This window comes from Camelus bactrianus, chromosome 21 (genome assembly GCF_048773025.1).
Source record: "Camelus bactrianus isolate YW-2024 breed Bactrian camel chromosome 21, ASM4877302v1, whole genome shotgun sequence".
NCBI classification, from domain to species: domain Eukaryota; kingdom Metazoa; phylum Chordata; class Mammalia; order Artiodactyla; family Camelidae; genus Camelus; species Camelus bactrianus.
Genome location: NC_133559.1, coordinates 7,651,655 through 7,668,574, shown reverse-complemented (window position 1 = coordinate 7,668,574; position 16,920 = coordinate 7,651,655). Strand labels below are relative to the sequence as shown.

Sequence of the window (16,920 nt, the reverse complement as noted above, 5' to 3'; positions counted from 1 at the left end):
CTGACTTCTTAGCGGCGACTCAGGGAAGTGGGAGCGTGAGCGCAGTTAATCCTTTTGGTCTCTGCTGGCAGAGGTGGGATCGGTGCTTTCAGTCCCAGATACTTGTTGAAGGTGAGCTGGGAAATCTGATCCTGTGTTGAATTATAAACTCTAAAATCACACAATGATCAGAATAAATAACTCCATATTTGGATGACACTTGAGAATATACAACACCTTTTGACTGTACTTTAGCATGTTATTTTCCTTATTTCCTTCTTATTGCAACCCAGTGAGGTGAGCATTATCAATGATGAACTCAGAGTGACTTGCTGAAGGTCACATTCCTGGGAAGTGTCATAGCTGGGTTCACCCCCCCCCCATGCTGCATTCTAAGTGCATCTATGAGTGTGGTGCTTTCAGAGTTGCTTACAAGAAAAAAAGACTTTCCCAAAGTCCATTCTTTTTGCATCTGACCATTGACCATTCTACTTTCCTTAGCTTCTCCTGTGCCATCTTTTCAATATTCAGAGAACTAATGGTTTCTCCCAGAGTAGGTCTTCACACCTCACTTATCTCTACATGGCTTTATAGCTTGTTAAAATGGATGCAGTAATGGGTTGCAGGCTCTGTTCTGACAATCTCAGAGAAATAAAGGACAGCAAGTCATAGCTAAAGACAAATCCTCTTACTTAACTGGGACTGGCTGTCAGCTGCTGGGGGCAGAGGCAGAACTGGGAATTCAGGGAAGGGACAGAACACCACCCCTTACATTTGTCCTTTAAACTCCTGGCTGAGAGCTGGACTCCAGATAAAACTAGGTAATCTCGTCCAGGAGTGGCTTCAAAGCAACCCCACCTCTTTTTTTTTTTTTTTTTTTTTTTTTAATGAGGTGGAGGTAATTGGGTTTATTTATTTTTTATATCTGGAACCTCGTGCATGCTAAGCATATGCTCTACCACTTGAGCTATACCCTCCCCACCAAAGCCCCTTTCTAAATTTATTCTACTGATGTCATTCCAAGCTTTCTTGCTTCCGAAAACTTTTGAAGAGGCTGCGGCTAGAAAAGCGACGTAAGTTTTCTCGCTGGGCTTAAAGGGTCGAACTCTAGTGGCCTCTCCAGTTAGAAAACCTGTTTAACAATCAAATAATGCTGGTGTGATTAAGCCCCTCCCCTAGCATGACGTCACCAGGCCCAACCCCCGAGTGCTTGTCTCGGTTCATCGCCGGAAAGACCCATTTCACTGTGGGGCCTATCCAGATTTGCTTTAGCACATGCATTAAAATGCACAGATAAAAAGGCAATTTTGAAAACTCCTTCAACGCGATCACGTCTATTCTTTATTTCATAATGTTTGTAGGGTCGTGTGGAAGGTAATGTGAGGTCCATTTAGGAAATTTTAAAACGTCACCCCCCCAGGGGGAAAACAGTTGAGTCCAGTTCCCGCCCCCCATGCGTCACACGTGTCAGCTAAGAAGGCGTGGCTTCACGTCAGCTTCTGGGCGGGTTGGACTGTTCTAAATGAGTTCTCGTAGGGGAGCTGCTTTAGGGGAGAAGGAGGCCCTGGGAGTTAACCTTCTTTCTCTCCATATTCTATTTGTGTAGGCATTCATTTAAATGCACGGAAGCATGTGTAGGGGCTGACTGTCCTCTCCGCGGCCATGGAAAAGGCGGAGACCGAACCCCTCCTTATTGCCGCTCCACCGTGTGGCCGCGTCCATTCGGCGCCGGGTCGCCCGATTTAAGAGGTGGGGAAAAGTGTCGGCTTTAGGGATCGCAAAGCGTGGCGGCCCCATGGCTCCGCTCGGAGACGTCCCGCGGCTGGTGCTGGTGTTCAGCGGGAAGAGGAAATCCGGGAAGGACTTCGTGACCGAGGTCCTGCAGAGCAGGTGTCCGTGGGGTGGGGAAAAGCGAAGGACCGGGGAGATCCCCGAATCACGTGACACAGGGGGTGTGTTTTGGGTGTGATGGAGTGAGCTTTAGAGTAGGGGTCCTCGATTGCAGGACAGGAGGAGCACTGGGCCACGAGAGGTGGAAGATTGCCACCGTCACGTGAAGCAGCAGTCTGCACGCCCACCTCAAAGAACCAGGCGGCCACCTCTCCAAAGACTGTCAGCTGTAGGTCTCTCCAAGAAGCATTAATAATAGTTACTACCAAGGCACTTTTGCTGCACCACCTCTAATACTCAAGACAGTATTGCGAGGTAACTGTTACAGATGAGGAAACCAAGTCACAGATAAAGGATTTGCCTCAGACCGCACCCCAATCGCGTATGGCTCCAAAGACAAATCCTTGCCCAGCACACCACCTAATAGCTGGGGTTTATCAGGCCTTATTTTGTGCCAGATGCTGTGTGTATACACCTCATTTAATTCTCAAAAGCTCTTTGTTAGGTGCTGTGTGGTATTATTAGTATCTACATTTCACAGATGAAGAAACTGAGGCTCTGAAAAGTTAAGAAAACAAACCAACCAACCAAACCCAAGCTTGCCAGGAACACAAAGTAATTGGCAGATCCAGAACTCAAATTCAGCTTTAGTCTAGCTCCAAGGAATGGGTTCTTTCTGCCTTACCTCACTGCCTCTCCAAGTAGTCCCTTTTGCTTAGTGTGTTCTCTCAAAGCAAGATGTTCTGTGTGGGAGCATTTTTGCTGGGGTATGGGCTAGAGAGCAGAGAAACCAGGGGGAAAGTGGAGTGCGGCTCCTCTCTTGAAGGCCAGTGTGGTGGGGGTACCAGGAGGCTGCTTTTGGGCATCATGGGAGTTTTAAGAGGTTGTGGGAAACCCCAGGGCAGAGTTTATCACCTGAATCTTTCACCACTAATTATCCACCGCCTTTTCCTGAGTTACATTTCTCCTTGTCTCCAAACACATAAATTAATAGTGGTCAGAAGCAGTGGCTCTGGAATCGGATTGCTGGGATTCAAATCCTGACTCAGCACTTACTTGACTGTGATCTTGTACAAGTTTCTTATACACCCTGTCCTCAGTTTTGTCATCTGTGAAATGGAGAGAATAATAGGGTGATTGTAAGGATTAAATGAGATAATGACATGAAGGACTTGGAACAATTCTTGGCACCTAGTAAAGGCATAGGAACTAACTGTTGGCTTTCATTTTTATTTTAACATTACTGGCTTTGGTGCTTTGGGTGTGTCAAGTTTCCTCACTCAGCCTCAGTTTCCTCATCTGAAACATGGACATAAGAACATCTATCACAACATGTCAGTGTTTAAGTGAATCTGTGAGCATCTCATGGTCAGGGCAGGAATCATGTATCTTATTCATGTTTGTATCACCTGGGTCCAGGTATAGTACCCAACAAATGGTCAATTGAGTAAATTGAACAACTGAATGAATGAGTTATTTATGTGCGGTCACCAAGTCAGCTGAGACCGAGATACCCCTGGCTGTGAGAGAACTAGTTCAGGGGCCCAGCAGTAACCAGATTACCAGCCAGAATATTGCCGGGATGTTCACATTGTAATTATACTTTTATTTGTTTTACCTGTTAGCTTCAGGGCTCTTTCGCATTCGAGTTGCATAATAATCCCATGGGAAACAGAACAGAAATGGTTATCTCCATTTTATAGATGAGGAGATCAGGGACGTTGAGACTTGACAAAGTTATACAGATACCAGCAGCAGAAATGGGGCTTCACTCCTCCTGATTTCTTTCTCCTCTGGGGCCTGGAAGCTCTGCGTTAATGGGGTTCGGATCTCCCTGTGTCACAGACTCGGAGCGGACGTCTGTGCTGTCCTCCGGCTCTCCGGTCCGCTCAAGGAGCGGTATGCTCAGGTAGGTGGTGGTTCTGGGACAGCTAGTAGGTTGGAAGGAGCCAGCTCCGGGCTTTGGTTGCTGTGCTGTTGTTTGAGTCACTAGTGGGGTTCCTATGACCACTGCTGGCAGGGTGGCAGGCAGCCCTTTGCCTTCTTTTTTTTTTTTTGCTGGAGGAGGTACTTAGGTTTATTTGTTTATTTTATTTTAACAGAGGTACTGGGGATTGAACCCATGACCTCATGCATGCTAAGCATGTATTCTACCACTGGGCTATGCCCTCCCTCTCAACTCTCTGCTTTCTGTAGGTGGACATTTTGGGAGCATTTTCAGCTTAAAGTTTCCTTCCCATTGGCCTTACTCACTTCAGGCCACCTCCCTAGAGTGTGTTCAGGAAAATATGTCCAGAAAAGGCTGTAGATGTGATTTGGCAGCTCTGATGCTGTGTTATTAGTAAGGGTCTGTCCCCTTGGTCAAAAAATGTGACCCACCTTGACCCCCTTCCCCCCACTGAAGCTGACTGGCCACAACCCTTAAAATTTTCCCCTTAGCTATTTAATCACAAGACTTGTCAAGACAAATTGTCTAGTGAAAAAAGCAAGATGTAGAACAGTGTATAGAGAATGCTACATTTGTATAAAAGTGGGGAAAATTGTAAATATATTTGCTCATATATTCAGCCATTCAACAAATACTTATGGGGTGCTCGCATTATGCAGTGCATTCAGCACCATCCCAGGTACCTGGGATGTATGAAAGCCTGGGCAGGACACTTAAGACATTGTACCGTTGGTTGCCTCCAGGGAGGGGAGCTATGTGGCTGGGGAACAGAAGAGGGAGAGAGATTTTTCAGTGGCAGTGATGTATCTTTTGAATTTTGAACCGTGTAGATTAAAAAAATAGGATTGTAAAGAATAAAACAGGAACTCTTAGAACCTTAGACTTCGGGAGCCTGGAGGGTGAGATCAGCTTCCCACCCAATGAAGGCCCCCTAGTCACTTACATTTCTGTCCTTGACCTCTAGGTGCAGCCTTCCAGGGACCTGTGCTCATGGCCCTTTGGTCAGTTGGCCTGAGTCTGGCCTTCTGGGGCCACACAGAATGATTTGTCCCCTCCTTCCATGTGACAGTCCCGTCTCTGTGGGAAGCCCTCTCCTGTACCGTTGGGTCTTCTTCCACCAGCTAAACAGACCCATTCGCTGGATGGCCGCCTGGGGGCTCCTGGTGGATAACGGATTCAGTGGTCTTCAAATTTTTTTTAGTAGGAAACTTTCCCAACTGAAATTGGATGGAGAAATTTCTTGAATCCAGTAGATAGACTGGGAGCAACTTTGAATTGAGGGGAGGCACTTAACCTCCCCCAGCGGGGCCTGAGCACTTCTGAAGAACCCCAGGGCTTTAAGGAGCAGATAGAAAACCCCTGATCTACTTCCAAAGTTCCCAAATTAGGCCCCACTTCAGATCTGTGAGCCAGGCTGCGGGGTGCCGTGGGGTAGGTGGGCAGGTGTTTGCATTCTTAAAACCTCAGTAGGAGACTGATAGGCCAGCCTGCCCTTGCAGTTTTGAAGTCCAGCATCTTACTCCCGTTAAAAAACAAACCCAAAATGAAATGCTCATGTGTTGATTTCTTAAGTTGCAATGGGGAATATACTTGACAAGAAGACCATAATGCTCCTGGTGGCTAATCTTCCCCTGTGGTAAAGAGTACATGGGAAACGAGTTTATAAACGGGAGGTGGCTGCCGGCCTCACCTTGGAACAGGGTGAAAGTAGGTGATTCGACTGGCTGGGCCCCCTCAGTGTGCACTTGAAGGAGCTGAGTCTTTGGGGAGAGGGTCTTGCTGCAGTGAATTCCAGGGGAGCTGAAACCTGAACTGACTGACGATCTTCAGACCCCTTCCCATCCTGGGGTCCTCTCCATGGACCCCTCCTGCTTGTCAGTGTCCCTGGAGAAGGGAAGGCTGGGTCTGGAGGCAGCTCCCCAGGGTGGTCAGAGCAGCCCCTCCTGCTCCAGCGGGCCTCTGGCTTGGAGGCTCCAAGAGCGCCCATAGCCAACTGGAGTGATGTTGGTTCAGCAAACGTGCCAGGAATTTGGGTAGGAGGAAGGGGCTGAGGGAAAGGGGAGAGGGACAGGGAAGCCAGGTTCCTGGGCTTCAGGCTGGGAGTAAACAGTGCCAGAAGGGGCAGTGGAAGGACACAGAATGGTGTGTTTTCAGATTTCCCACTTCGGTTGAAGGCTAAGCCTGTGCCCAGGGGAGGCAAACTAATTTCAGGATTACTTTAAGCCAGAAATAATTGGGTGGGTAAAGCTGTTGCACAAGAGAAACCCACATCACACATTTAAACTGAACAAACTGAAACAATTTCTGGTTTATCCCGAGACCTTTCTTCCATCTGCCAGGGTTTGGGATTTCTTAGTTTCCAGGACCCTTTCCCTCTCAGGCCTCATCCTGGTGGCAACCTCCTGAGTCCTGCATCAGCCCTCTGGAGGGAGGGTGAGGAGAGGGCTGGCCCTCCCTCTGGTTTAGGGGAGACCTGCGAGGCAAAGAGGCTGGTGGTGGAGACCGAATGTGCTTTGGGCAGGAGCACGGCTTGGATTTCCAGAGACTCCTGGATGCTAGCACCTACAAGGAGGCCCATCGGAGGGACATGATCCGCTGGGGGGAGGAGAAGCGCCAGGCGGACCCCGGCTTCTTCTGCAGGAGGATCGTGGAGGGCGTCTCCCAGCCCATCTGGGTAAGTGGGCTCTGTGGCAGCTTTAAGAAAATCTGTTTCTCCTCCTCTGCCCCTCCCCAGGTATAGCCCAGATGTGTCCATTTCTCTCTCTCCACTGGTCCAAGCCCCTGTCGTCTCTCACCTGGACCGTCCTAGTGGCCCCTACACTGGTCCCGCTTCGGCTCACGTTCCTTATGATCCAGTCACCCAACCGCAGCCAGAATAACCTTTTAAAAACTCACTGAGTCACGTTTAGAAACCTTTGTCCCACTGACCTGATGAACAGAATCAAAATCCTTCATGTGAACGTCTGGACCTTGAATGATCCGACTCCCGCTGCCCTTAAAGCCACCTTGCTCCTTGCACTGCTGCCATATTGGCCTTCTCTCTGTCCCTCAGATAAATCAGGCTCCTTCCAGAATCAGGGCTGGCTCTGCCTATGTTCTTCCATCTGCCTGGACTGCCCTCTCTTTCCCTTCTTGCCTGGTTCCAGCTCAGCTTACATGGCCCCTCCACAGGGAAACCTTCCGTGATACACAGGTCTTCACTGCTGCTCCCTGTCCGGTGCTCCCATAGCACCCTAGCTTTTCCTTCTGGAAGCCAGTAGTATCTCGTACCAGGACTGGTTCCAGGTGACTTGGGGATACATCATGGGAAAATCTGATGAGGTCTCTGCCCTCAGGGTACTTACACTATAGCTGGTGGGTAGAGGGAGTTAGGCCCTAAATAAATACAGAATATGTCAGGTGGAGATAGTCAGAGGCAAAATAAAGCAGGCCAAGGATATGAGGAGGGCAGGGTTGCCGCTTGACTAAGGGTGTCGGGGAAGGCCTCACTGATGTGGTGACATTGGAGCAGGCCCTGAAGGAAGTCAGGGAGTGACCCAAATGGATTTTTGTGGGTGAGGGGTGTGTGGCAGGAAGTGAGGTCGAATCATGCAGGGTCTCTGGAAGAGACTGGAGTTTTCTCTGAGTGAGATGGGAATTCACTGGAGGGTTCTGAGCAGAGTAGAGGCCTGATCTGGTTTAGGGATTAATTTTTGTTTCAAAGTAAAAGTTGCTTAATTGATATTTAAGTGCCTACAAATTTCTAGGGAGTTTCCCCTCCCTGGGTAGGATGACAGCTGCTCACATGGGTTAATGCAGGAAAGATGTGAAGTTCCTAGAATCTGTCGAGCACCAGGTAGGGGACATCCATTGTGTCAGCAAGATCCGTAGTACCCAGGTAGAGGGCGCGTGGCTCTCCACTTCTTGCCACAGCCTGCTGTTGGTATGGCAGGAACCGTTACCAGGGCATCCTAGCCATCCCAATGGCACTTCTCTGAGAGAATTCCTAACTGTAGGCCTTCAGTCATCAGACTAGCCCTGAGTCTTGTGAAGGGACACTGCCCCTGGCTGGGCTTCCAAAGCTCTCATGCTTTATTCAAAAACACCGGTGGACATCTTAAACCCCTAATGGAGAAATGAGATACACGAATAAGTGTGATCTAAGATTTAGAGAGCTCTCCCTAGCTGCTTGGGGGAGGGCAAGAGTGGAAGCAGAGAGGCCAGGCAGAGGATCTTTCCAGAAGACAGCCAGATGGCCGTGGCTGGGCTTGGAGTGGTGGTGGAGTGGAGAGAGGGGTTGATTCTGCACAGGTTTTGAAGATGGAACCACTAGGATTTCCTGGTGCGATGGCTCAGAGGTGGAAGGACAGGAGACAAATCCAAGGATTTCTTTCTGAGCAGCAGACGAATAGAGCTGTCATTTTCTGAGATAGGCCAAGTGTGGAGGAACAGGTTTAGGGAGAAAATCCGGAGTTCAGTTCCGGCAGCGTTAAGGCTGAAATGCTTGCTGATGTGCACTGTGGTTCCGTGGTTATTAGTGAAGCTGCTGGTTGAGCATCAGTCTCCCACTAGACTGGAGCTCCCTGAGGGCAGGCACCAGGTCTGCTTTGCTTACCACTCCATCCCCAGTGCCCAGCCCAGTGCCTGGCACACAGTACTTGTTTAATAACTGGGTGAATGACCATGTCAGCAGCATGGACAAGAACACCTGGCCTCTTCATGTGCTAATTCATTCATTCATTGAACACTAAGTGCTCCTTATGTGTCAGACAGTGCTAAGGGTCAGGGATAGAGCAGTGAATGAGACACAGTCATTTCCCTCATGGAACTGACACTGCAGCATGCAGACTGACAATAAACACAGAAGCAAACTGACAGAGAGTGATGGTTTCATGAACACTCAGTGCTCAGAGGAAAATAAACAGCATATCAAAATCGAGAGGGACAGGAAGGGAGCCAGGATGGGAGGGACAGCCTCTTTGAGGAGGTGACGTTGGAGCAGAAACCTCCATAAAGCGAGGGAGCTGACCTTGTGATTATACAGGCAGACTGAGCAGCACATGCAAAGGCCCTGAGGAGGACACCAGGTTGGCAGGTTTGAGAAGCAGCAGGACGTCAATTGGCTGCAGCGGAATGAATGAAGGAAGATGATAGGAAATAGGTTGCAGATCTTGTAGGACTTTGTAAGCTGGAGTGAGAGCTTTGGATTTTATTAGAATGAATGGAAGCTTTTGAGAGATTTAGGGCAGGGGACTGGCAAGAATCACATTTGCATTTTATTTATTTTTATTATTTTCATTTTTATTAAGTAAAATTGGTACAATTTGCCTGCACATATACAAAATATTGCATATAAATACATATATACAATATACTGCACATTCTTTTAAATTTACATATATGTACTGTCCATTCTTTCTAAGAACAATTTAGAGCCTTAGCTTTTTAAACTTACAGAATTATCAAAGGAATAAAGCCAACCACAAAAGAAGAATCAAAATCAAAATAAGAATGCAGTAATCCAATTGTAAAGGACAGTCAGATGTGCTTACATGTATTTAAGAAATTAATCATCTAAGTTATAATGAGTTCATTTGTGTCCTTTTTTTTAGATTCCACATATAAGCAATATCATGTGGCATTTTTCTTTCTCTTTCTGGCTTGCTTCACTTAGAATGATGATCTCCAGGTCCATCCATGTTGCTGCAAATGACATTATTTAATTCTTTTTTATGGCTGAGTAGTATTCCATTGTATATATGTACCACATCTTCTTTATCCAGTCATCTGTTGATGGGCATTTGGGTTGTTTCCATGTCTTAGCTATTATAAATAGTGCTGCTGTGAACATTGGGGTGCATGTGTCTTTTTAAATCATGTATATGCCCAGGAGTGGGATTGCTGGACCACAAAGTAAGTCTACTCTTAGTTTAAGGAACCTCCATACTGTCCTCCATAGTGGTTGCACCAATTTACATTCCCACCAACAGTGTACAAGGGTTCCCTTTTCTCCATACCCTCTCCAGCATTTATCGTTTGCAGACTTTTTAATGATGGCCATTCTGGCTGGTGTGAAGTGATATCTCATTGTAGTTTTGATTTTCATTCTGTTAACAATTAGTGATATTGATCATCCTTTCATGTGCTTGTTGGTCATCTCTCTGTCTTCTTTGGAGAGATGTCTATTTAAGTCTGCTGCCCATTTTTTGGTTGGGTTGCTTGTTTTTTTGATATTAAGGTGTATGAGCTGTTTATATATTTTGGAAATTAGTCCCTTGTCTGTTGCATCACTTGCAAATATTTTCTCCCGTTCTGTAGGTTGTCTTTTTGTTTTGTTGATGGTGTCTTTAGCTGTGCAAAAGCTTTTAAGTTTAATTAGATCCCCTTTGTTTATTTTTGCTTTTATTTCCATTACTTCAAGAGCTGATTCAAAAAATATATTGCTGTGATTTATGTCCGGGAGTGTTCTGCCTATGTTTTCCTCTAGATGTTTTATAATATCTGGTCTTACATTTAAGTCTTTAATCCATTTTGAGTTTATTTTTGTATATGGTGTTAGAGAATGTTCTAATTTCAGTCTTTTACAGGTAGCTGTTCAGTTTTCCCAGCACCCACTTTTACATTTTAAAATATGCTGGCAGGGCAGGGACCGACTAGGGTATTTTTATTTCTGGTCTCAGTTTGCTCATCTGTAAAATGAGTGTGTTGGATCGGCTGATCTGACTTCAAAGCCTGAGGCGTCTTCTTCAGTTTGGTGATGACCAACAGGACCGTAGAACACAGCATGGGCAGAGTGGGCTGTGGGCTGCAGCGATCAGGGAGGGCTCCCTGGAGGAGGAAAGGGATGTCTGTTTCAGCTGGTTGGGTGATAATAGGGAAGGGGGATACACTTGTCTGGGTTCTGTAGTCCATGCTCCAGCTTTTTCAGAGTGAGGTCTGGGTCCCCCCCCCCCTTTTGCCCTCACCCCCAGAGCCCTGTCCTGTTGCTCCCCACACCATGTCCTGTTGGTCCCCTGTCTGTGTCCTTTCCCTGCAGCTGGTGAGTGACGCACGGAGAGTGTCTGACATCCAGTGGTTTCAGGAGGCCTATGGGGCTGTGACGCAGACGGTCCGTGTGGTGGCCACGGAGCAGAGCCGACAGCAACGGGGCTGGGTGTTCACACCAGGTGAGCTGCTCACAACCTCTGCCTCCAGGCTCAGCACTCAGGCCGGCCACCTTGCCTGCAGACCAGCCCACCCACTCCCGTGCTTCTGTCTTCTGCCATTTCCCTGGCAGGCTGTGGGGAGTGAACAGGGGATTATAAGAAGGGGTCTGAGGCTTGGGGCTCAGGAGTACCTCCAGATTAGAAAGTGGAGTGGGGTAGAGGAGGGTGTCCTTGGGGGTGAAGGTTCCCCCATGACCTTGGCCTTGAACCCTTATCTGAGCTGTCTTCTCTAGGCCAGTGGGCTTCTGGAGGTCTGCCTGGGACCCACCCCCATGGTCCTTCACCTTTGCCTTCCAGCCTGGTGAGGGGCTGACTGTGGGTCAGAGGAGGGGGCCTGACAAACCTCACTCCTGTTTGATGAACAGAGCGGGAGGGGTGGGGGTGGGGTGCAGGGGGACGGAGCTCTACTGGCAGCCTCAGTGGTGTCAGCCCAGGGCCTGCTCTGTGGCAGCTCTGAGGCCCAGCTCCGGAGTCTTTCCTGTCCTAGGTCCCTGGGACTCGGGGAAGTTCAAATCAGTGGGTCAGTCCCCTCCTGAGGGCTGCTCACCACATGGGCCAGGCCAGTGCCAAGTGCTTTGTACATATGATCCCAGTTTAGAGTCACAGCAAACCCACCAGGTAGATGCTCTTATTACCATTCTCACTGTCAGGTGAGAATGGCACACGCTGCCTCCCATGAGGATTGAACCAGAGATTTAGGGAGAGAAATCGACATGATCATCTTTACATAAAATGAAAGTCAAGTGGCCATTTGGGTTGTCTGGTTTGAGATGGTGGTAACAAGTGAAGGGTTAAGTCAGCGGGACTCTCTGGGGGCTCAAGTGGCTGTGGGCTGTGGAACCTGTTATCCCGGTGATTCAGGGTGTGGGGAAGTGCCCTCTGGAGTGACCGAGGGGAGTTCAGGAGAGGGCGGCTCCAGGTGGAGCCAGCAGGCCTCGATGCCGGTGCCCAGTGTTTGTCGGCAGGGAGGGGTCTGACCTCGCCGTACCTCCTCCGCAGGGGTGGACGATGCTGAGTCAGAATGTGGCCTGGACAACTTTGGGGCCTTTGACTGGGTCATCGAGAACCACGGAGATGAGCAGCGCCTGGAGGAGCAGTTGGAGAACCTGATAGAATTTGTCCGCTCCAGACTTTAGCTGTCAGGGTCTCAGAGTGAGCTGGGGGCTGCCGGGGTGAGGGTGGCTTGCTGATTCTGGCTGAGGTTGGGGAGCAGACAGAGGGCCTGGGTCTAGGCTTCTGGGGGCTGGCACATGTCAGACAAGTCAAGAAACTGCTGGGGACCTCATTTCTTCATGGAGAGGACAGCCCTTTGTCTTTAGAAGGAGACTTAAAGGGCAAAGGAGGGCGAGTTGGCTGTGCTTGAAGCAGAAACGTCACCATCTCCATGGGTGCCAGACCTATCGGCCTGTGGTGGCCTTGCTTCCCGGACTGGATGCTCTCAGCACTTTGTTCTGGGCAAGAACCCGTGGCTCCCCGGTGTGGATACTAATAAAACTTCTTGGAGCACCTGCTCAGAGCTGGACATCTCTCATTTTTCAGACGCCATCCCAGCCTGCGTGGGGCTCAGTAAGGCCTGGGTTGTTCTGGTGGCTGGGGGTTTCTGCTCTGCCCCCTACCTGGGCTGGAACGTATTCTGCAGAGGCTGACCTTGGTCTGGGCCATGTCGGTAACAGGCCTGTGTGTGTCTGAGGTTCTTGTCTTCTGGGATGGCCCAGGAGAGGCTGAGTGTTCCAAAGAAAGTGCCACCAGCAGTGCCCGGGGGGACCGAGGTGTCACAGAGGGGCAGAGACACCAGAGCTCAGTGGCGCCTGGTGACCGTTGCATGGCCCAGGACAAGTGCCATCACCACGAGCCTCGGCTTTCCCATTCCAGGCCTCGGACTTGACTCCTTTTGTTTATATAGCCATATACAATTTCTAAATTTCTTCTAGATTCTTCACAGCCACTCTGTGAAATAGGCAAGGAGGGCATTTTCATCTGCATTTAGCAGATGCCAAGGACTCAGAGAAGTGAAGCAACTGGGCCAGGGTTAGTAACTGACAGTGCTCCGACGAGAACACAGGCCACCTGCCTCCTGACCCGGTCCCTTGGCCACGTGCCTCTGGGGTGTGGTGCAAAGCCCTGGGGCCCCTTGCGGTCCTCAGGCCCAGCCTGAGCCCTCCAGCCCTCTGGCCTGGGCTTTGTTCTCCTCCCACAGATTCTGTGGGTTCTCACTGATAAGAGGACAACCAAAGAAATTCCGTCGGCTTGCCCGTGCCCCAGACTGAGCTTGATGCAGTCCTGCCCACGTCTCCTCCTCCCTAGGTCCCGTCTTCCCGAATACTGGTTCCCTGGCTCTTCAGTTAACCAGGCCTGAAAGCTTGGCAGTCATGGTGGACTCCTCCGTGTCCCTTGACCAACGGCTGATCGATCCCCAGGTTCTGTTAACCTGCCCTCCCCAAGTCTTCCCTCTGGGATTCTCACGGGAAGGTAAACTCCCTGATGATCGAGGCCATGTCTGTCTCGTAGTTGGAGCCCTGTCTCCTAGAGCTGTCGGTCCACCGTGGGCACTCAGAAAATGGCTGTGACTGGGTGCATGGTGAGACGGGACTGTGTGAGTCATGCTGGAATCATGACCATTTCGTGCAGTACGTGTTTCCTCATCTCCAGCTGGGAGGCTCTGCCAGCCCCCGGGGCCTGTGTGTCTGTCTGCTCCCCTGCTGGAGCTGAGCCAGCCTGGCTTGGATGCCACCGGGGTCCTTACCAGCACAGAGACTGTAGCTCCTGGGGGTCCTCTCAGAATTGCTGGCAAGGCTTTTGTGAGGTCACCGCCCCCACCCCGCTCTGTCTTCCCCAAGGCAGTGTCCTTCAGCGTGAGGGGATGCGGGGGTACCTCCTCAGAGTTGAAAGCAGCCAATCCTTGCCTTTCACGGCAGAGAGATTCAAAGCTCAGGATGGATATGAACCTAGACGGTGCAGTCTTGGACTGAGAGATCAGTTTTTCTTCCTTCCTAGCTTTATTGAGATATAATTGACATAATATAACATTGTATAAGTTCAAGGTTTACCACACGATGATTTGGTACATGTATGTATTGTGAAATGATTGCTGCCAAGTAAGGTTAGTTAAGACCTCCCGTCACCTCACATAACTGCCATTTTTTTCTGCTGGTGGTGAGAACATTTAAGATCTACTCTCTTAGCAACTTCCAAGAATATAATACAGTATTGTTAGGTACACTGATTATGTGGTACATTGGATCTCCAGAACTCACTCGTCTCGTAACTGGAAGTTTATAACCTCTAACCAACATCTCTGCATTTCCCCCAACTTCCAGTCCCTGGCAACCACCATTTCACTCTGTTTCTATGAGTTCAGCTTTTTAATTAATTAATTAATTATTTTTGTTGTTAATGGAGGTTCTGGGAATTGAACCCAGGACCTTGTACATGCTAAGCATGCACTCTACCACTGAGCTGTACTCTCCAAATTCAGCTGTTTTTGGATCCCACATATAAGTGAGATCAGACAGTATTTGTCTTTCTCTGCCTGACTTACTTCACTTAGGATAATACCTCATGGTTCATCCATGTTGTTGCCAAAGGCAGGATTTCCTTTTTTTTTGACTGAATAATATCTCATTGTATGTATATGTACCACATTTTCTTGATCCATTCATCCATTGATGCACAATTTGCTTGTTTCTGTGTGTTGGCTATTGTGCATAATGCTGCAGTGAACATGGGGCTGCAGATATGTCTTTGAGGTAGTGATTTCCTTTCCTTCAGACCTATACCCAGCAGTGCGATTGCTGTTTGATCACTGATTGATACTGTTCAGTGTAAACGTCAAGGAGGCAGGGATGAAGCAGAGAAGGGGAGGTGGGGCTGATGGGTCTCCTGTGTCTCTGGTGGGGGTGCTGACCTGGTTCCTGGCTTTGGGTATTTGGAAGAGTCACACAGGATGTGACTTGGGAAGCCAGTGGGTCCATCCCTTCACCCTTTGACAGGTTGGCACCGATGCCTCTTAACATGGGAAGCCCCAGTGGCTAACCAGAGTCACTTCTGCTGGAGTTCCTACACACTTGTTTTTTTTTTCAACCAGATATTTCTCTAAATACCCAAATCAATAATAACCCTGACTTATGATACCCTATGTTATGATGAGAGTTTTAGCTGCTTTTATTTCAAGACATTCTCCCCCACCTTGCTAACTTTGTCTGCGGTTATGATCTCAGAGTATTGCTCCTAAATTATTTTTTAAATGTTATGTATATATTCTTTTAATAATAATTTGTGGCACTAACATTCTCCAAAAATTTTTACTTTTCCACTTCTAAACTGCTGGATTGAGACATAATTGGCATGTAGTAACTGCACATATTTAAAGCATACAGTGTGACAAGTTTTGACATTTGCATATACCCGGGAATCCATCAGCACAGCCACAGTGGACATATCCATCACCCTCAAAATCTTCCCCGGGTCCTCTCCTCTCGCCTCTCCCTAACCCCCACCCTCGTCCCCAGACAACCAATGGTTTGCTTTCTGTCTCTATAGATTAATTTGCACTTTCAATAATTTTGTGTAATGAATCATATAGTATACATTCTTTTTTTTTTTTTTTGCCTGATTTCTTTCACTCAGCATAATTATTTTGAGATCCATCTACATTATTGCAGGTTCATATCAACAGTTCATTTCTTTTTATTGCTGGTGTGTGGTGTGAATATATCACCAGAGTTTATCTGTTCACTTGTTGATGAACATTTGGGTTGTTTCCAGTGCTTGGATATGACAAATAAAGCAACTGTGAACATTTATGTACAAGTTTTTATGTGGGTACGCATTTTCATTCCTCTTAGGTAGATACCTTCTTAACTTTTTAAGAAACTGTCAAACTGTTTTCCAAAGGGGTTGTACCACATGCCCACCAGTACTGACTGAGAGTGCCAGTGGCTTCACGTCCTCACCAATACTTGGTATGGTCAGTCTTTTTAATTTTACTGATTCTAGTAGGTATATAGTGATATCTCATTAGCATTTTATTTGCACTTCTCTAATGATTAATTTGACACATATCCTACATTCAGTGTTGATGAAATAATCTCTCAGCAAACTTGGAATAGAATAGAACATCCTGTACCTGAGCAATAACATCTACAGAAACCCCACAGCTAACAGCACACTTCGTGGTAAAATACTAAATGCTTTCACCCTAAGACTGGAATGTCCACTCTCATCACCTATTCAACAGCATATTGGAGATTCTAGCCAGTGCAGTAAGATAAGAAAAAGAAATAAAAGGCATTCAGATTGGGAAGAAAAAAGTAAAACTGTCTTTATTCATGCGTGATCTGATCATTTATGTAGAAAATTTGATGGCATCTCCAAAAAAGCTGCTAGAATGGATAGGTGAGTTCAACAAGATTTCAGGATATGAGATCCATACAGAAAAGTCAATTATATTTCTATTTATTAACCACAAATAGTCAAAAATGGAAATACATTATGCCAGTTAATAATAGCATAAAAACATGTGGTAGTTAGAGATGAATCTGATAAGACGTGTAAGACCTGCACGCTGAAAACTGTAAAACATTGCTGAGAGAAAGGAAGACCTTAAAGACAGAGATCGCACCATATGCATAGATTAGAAGCCTCAATATTAAGATATTCATTTTTACTGAGACATAATTACATACAGCCAAGCGTACTGATCCTAAGTGCACAATTCAACAAGTTTTGACAAATGCACACCTGTGTAACACAAACCCTTATAAGACAGAGACATCCCCACCACTCTAGAAGGTTTCTTTTTAACCCCAGTCAACCCCTGTCCTCCCAGGAACAACTACTTTCACCGTAGATTAATTTTGCTTGTTCTGGAATTTCATATAAATGCTCAACATCCAATTTTAAAATACATTTTCAACAGTA

The 16,920-nt window shown here is 47.6% G+C and overlaps 1 protein-coding gene across 2 annotated transcripts; it reads left to right on the top strand.

Moving 5' to 3' along the window:
- Positions 1-1,477: 1,477 nt before the first annotated feature.
- On the top strand, positions 1,478-12,515 carry PMVK (phosphomevalonate kinase). Of its 2 annotated transcripts, none has more exons than XM_010953973.3 (5): positions 1,478-1,869; positions 3,715-3,778; positions 6,339-6,491; positions 10,833-10,962; positions 12,001-12,515. In XM_010953973.3, the coding sequence occupies exons 1-5, from the start codon at positions 1,775-1,777 to the stop codon at positions 12,135-12,137; spliced, it is 579 nt and encodes a 192-aa protein (XP_010952275.1). In that variant the 5' UTR covers positions 1,478-1,774; the 3' UTR covers positions 12,138-12,515. The 2 variants fall into 2 exon arrangements, with proteins under 2 accessions (XP_010952275.1, XP_045371924.1); XM_045515968.2 differs by having other exon boundaries at positions 1,730-1,869; positions 3,677-3,778.
- The last annotated feature ends 4,405 nt before the right edge of the window (positions 12,516-16,920 follow it).

What these genes read in the sequence shown, in the direction of transcription:
- PMVK (XM_010953973.3), top strand. Translation starts at nt 1,775, where the DNA reads ATGGCTCCGCTCGGAGACGTCCCGCGGCTGGTGCTGGTGTTCAGCGGG. An exon ending in TCAAGGAGCGGTATGCTCAG is followed by an intron (nt 3,779 to 6,338) that starts GTAGGTGGTGGT and finishes TGCTTTGGGCAG; the next exon opens with GAGCACGGCTTGGATTTCCA. An exon ending in GCGTCTCCCAGCCCATCTGG is followed by an intron (nt 6,492 to 10,832) that starts GTAAGTGGGCTC and finishes CTTTCCCTGCAG; the next exon opens with CTGGTGAGTGACGCACGGAG.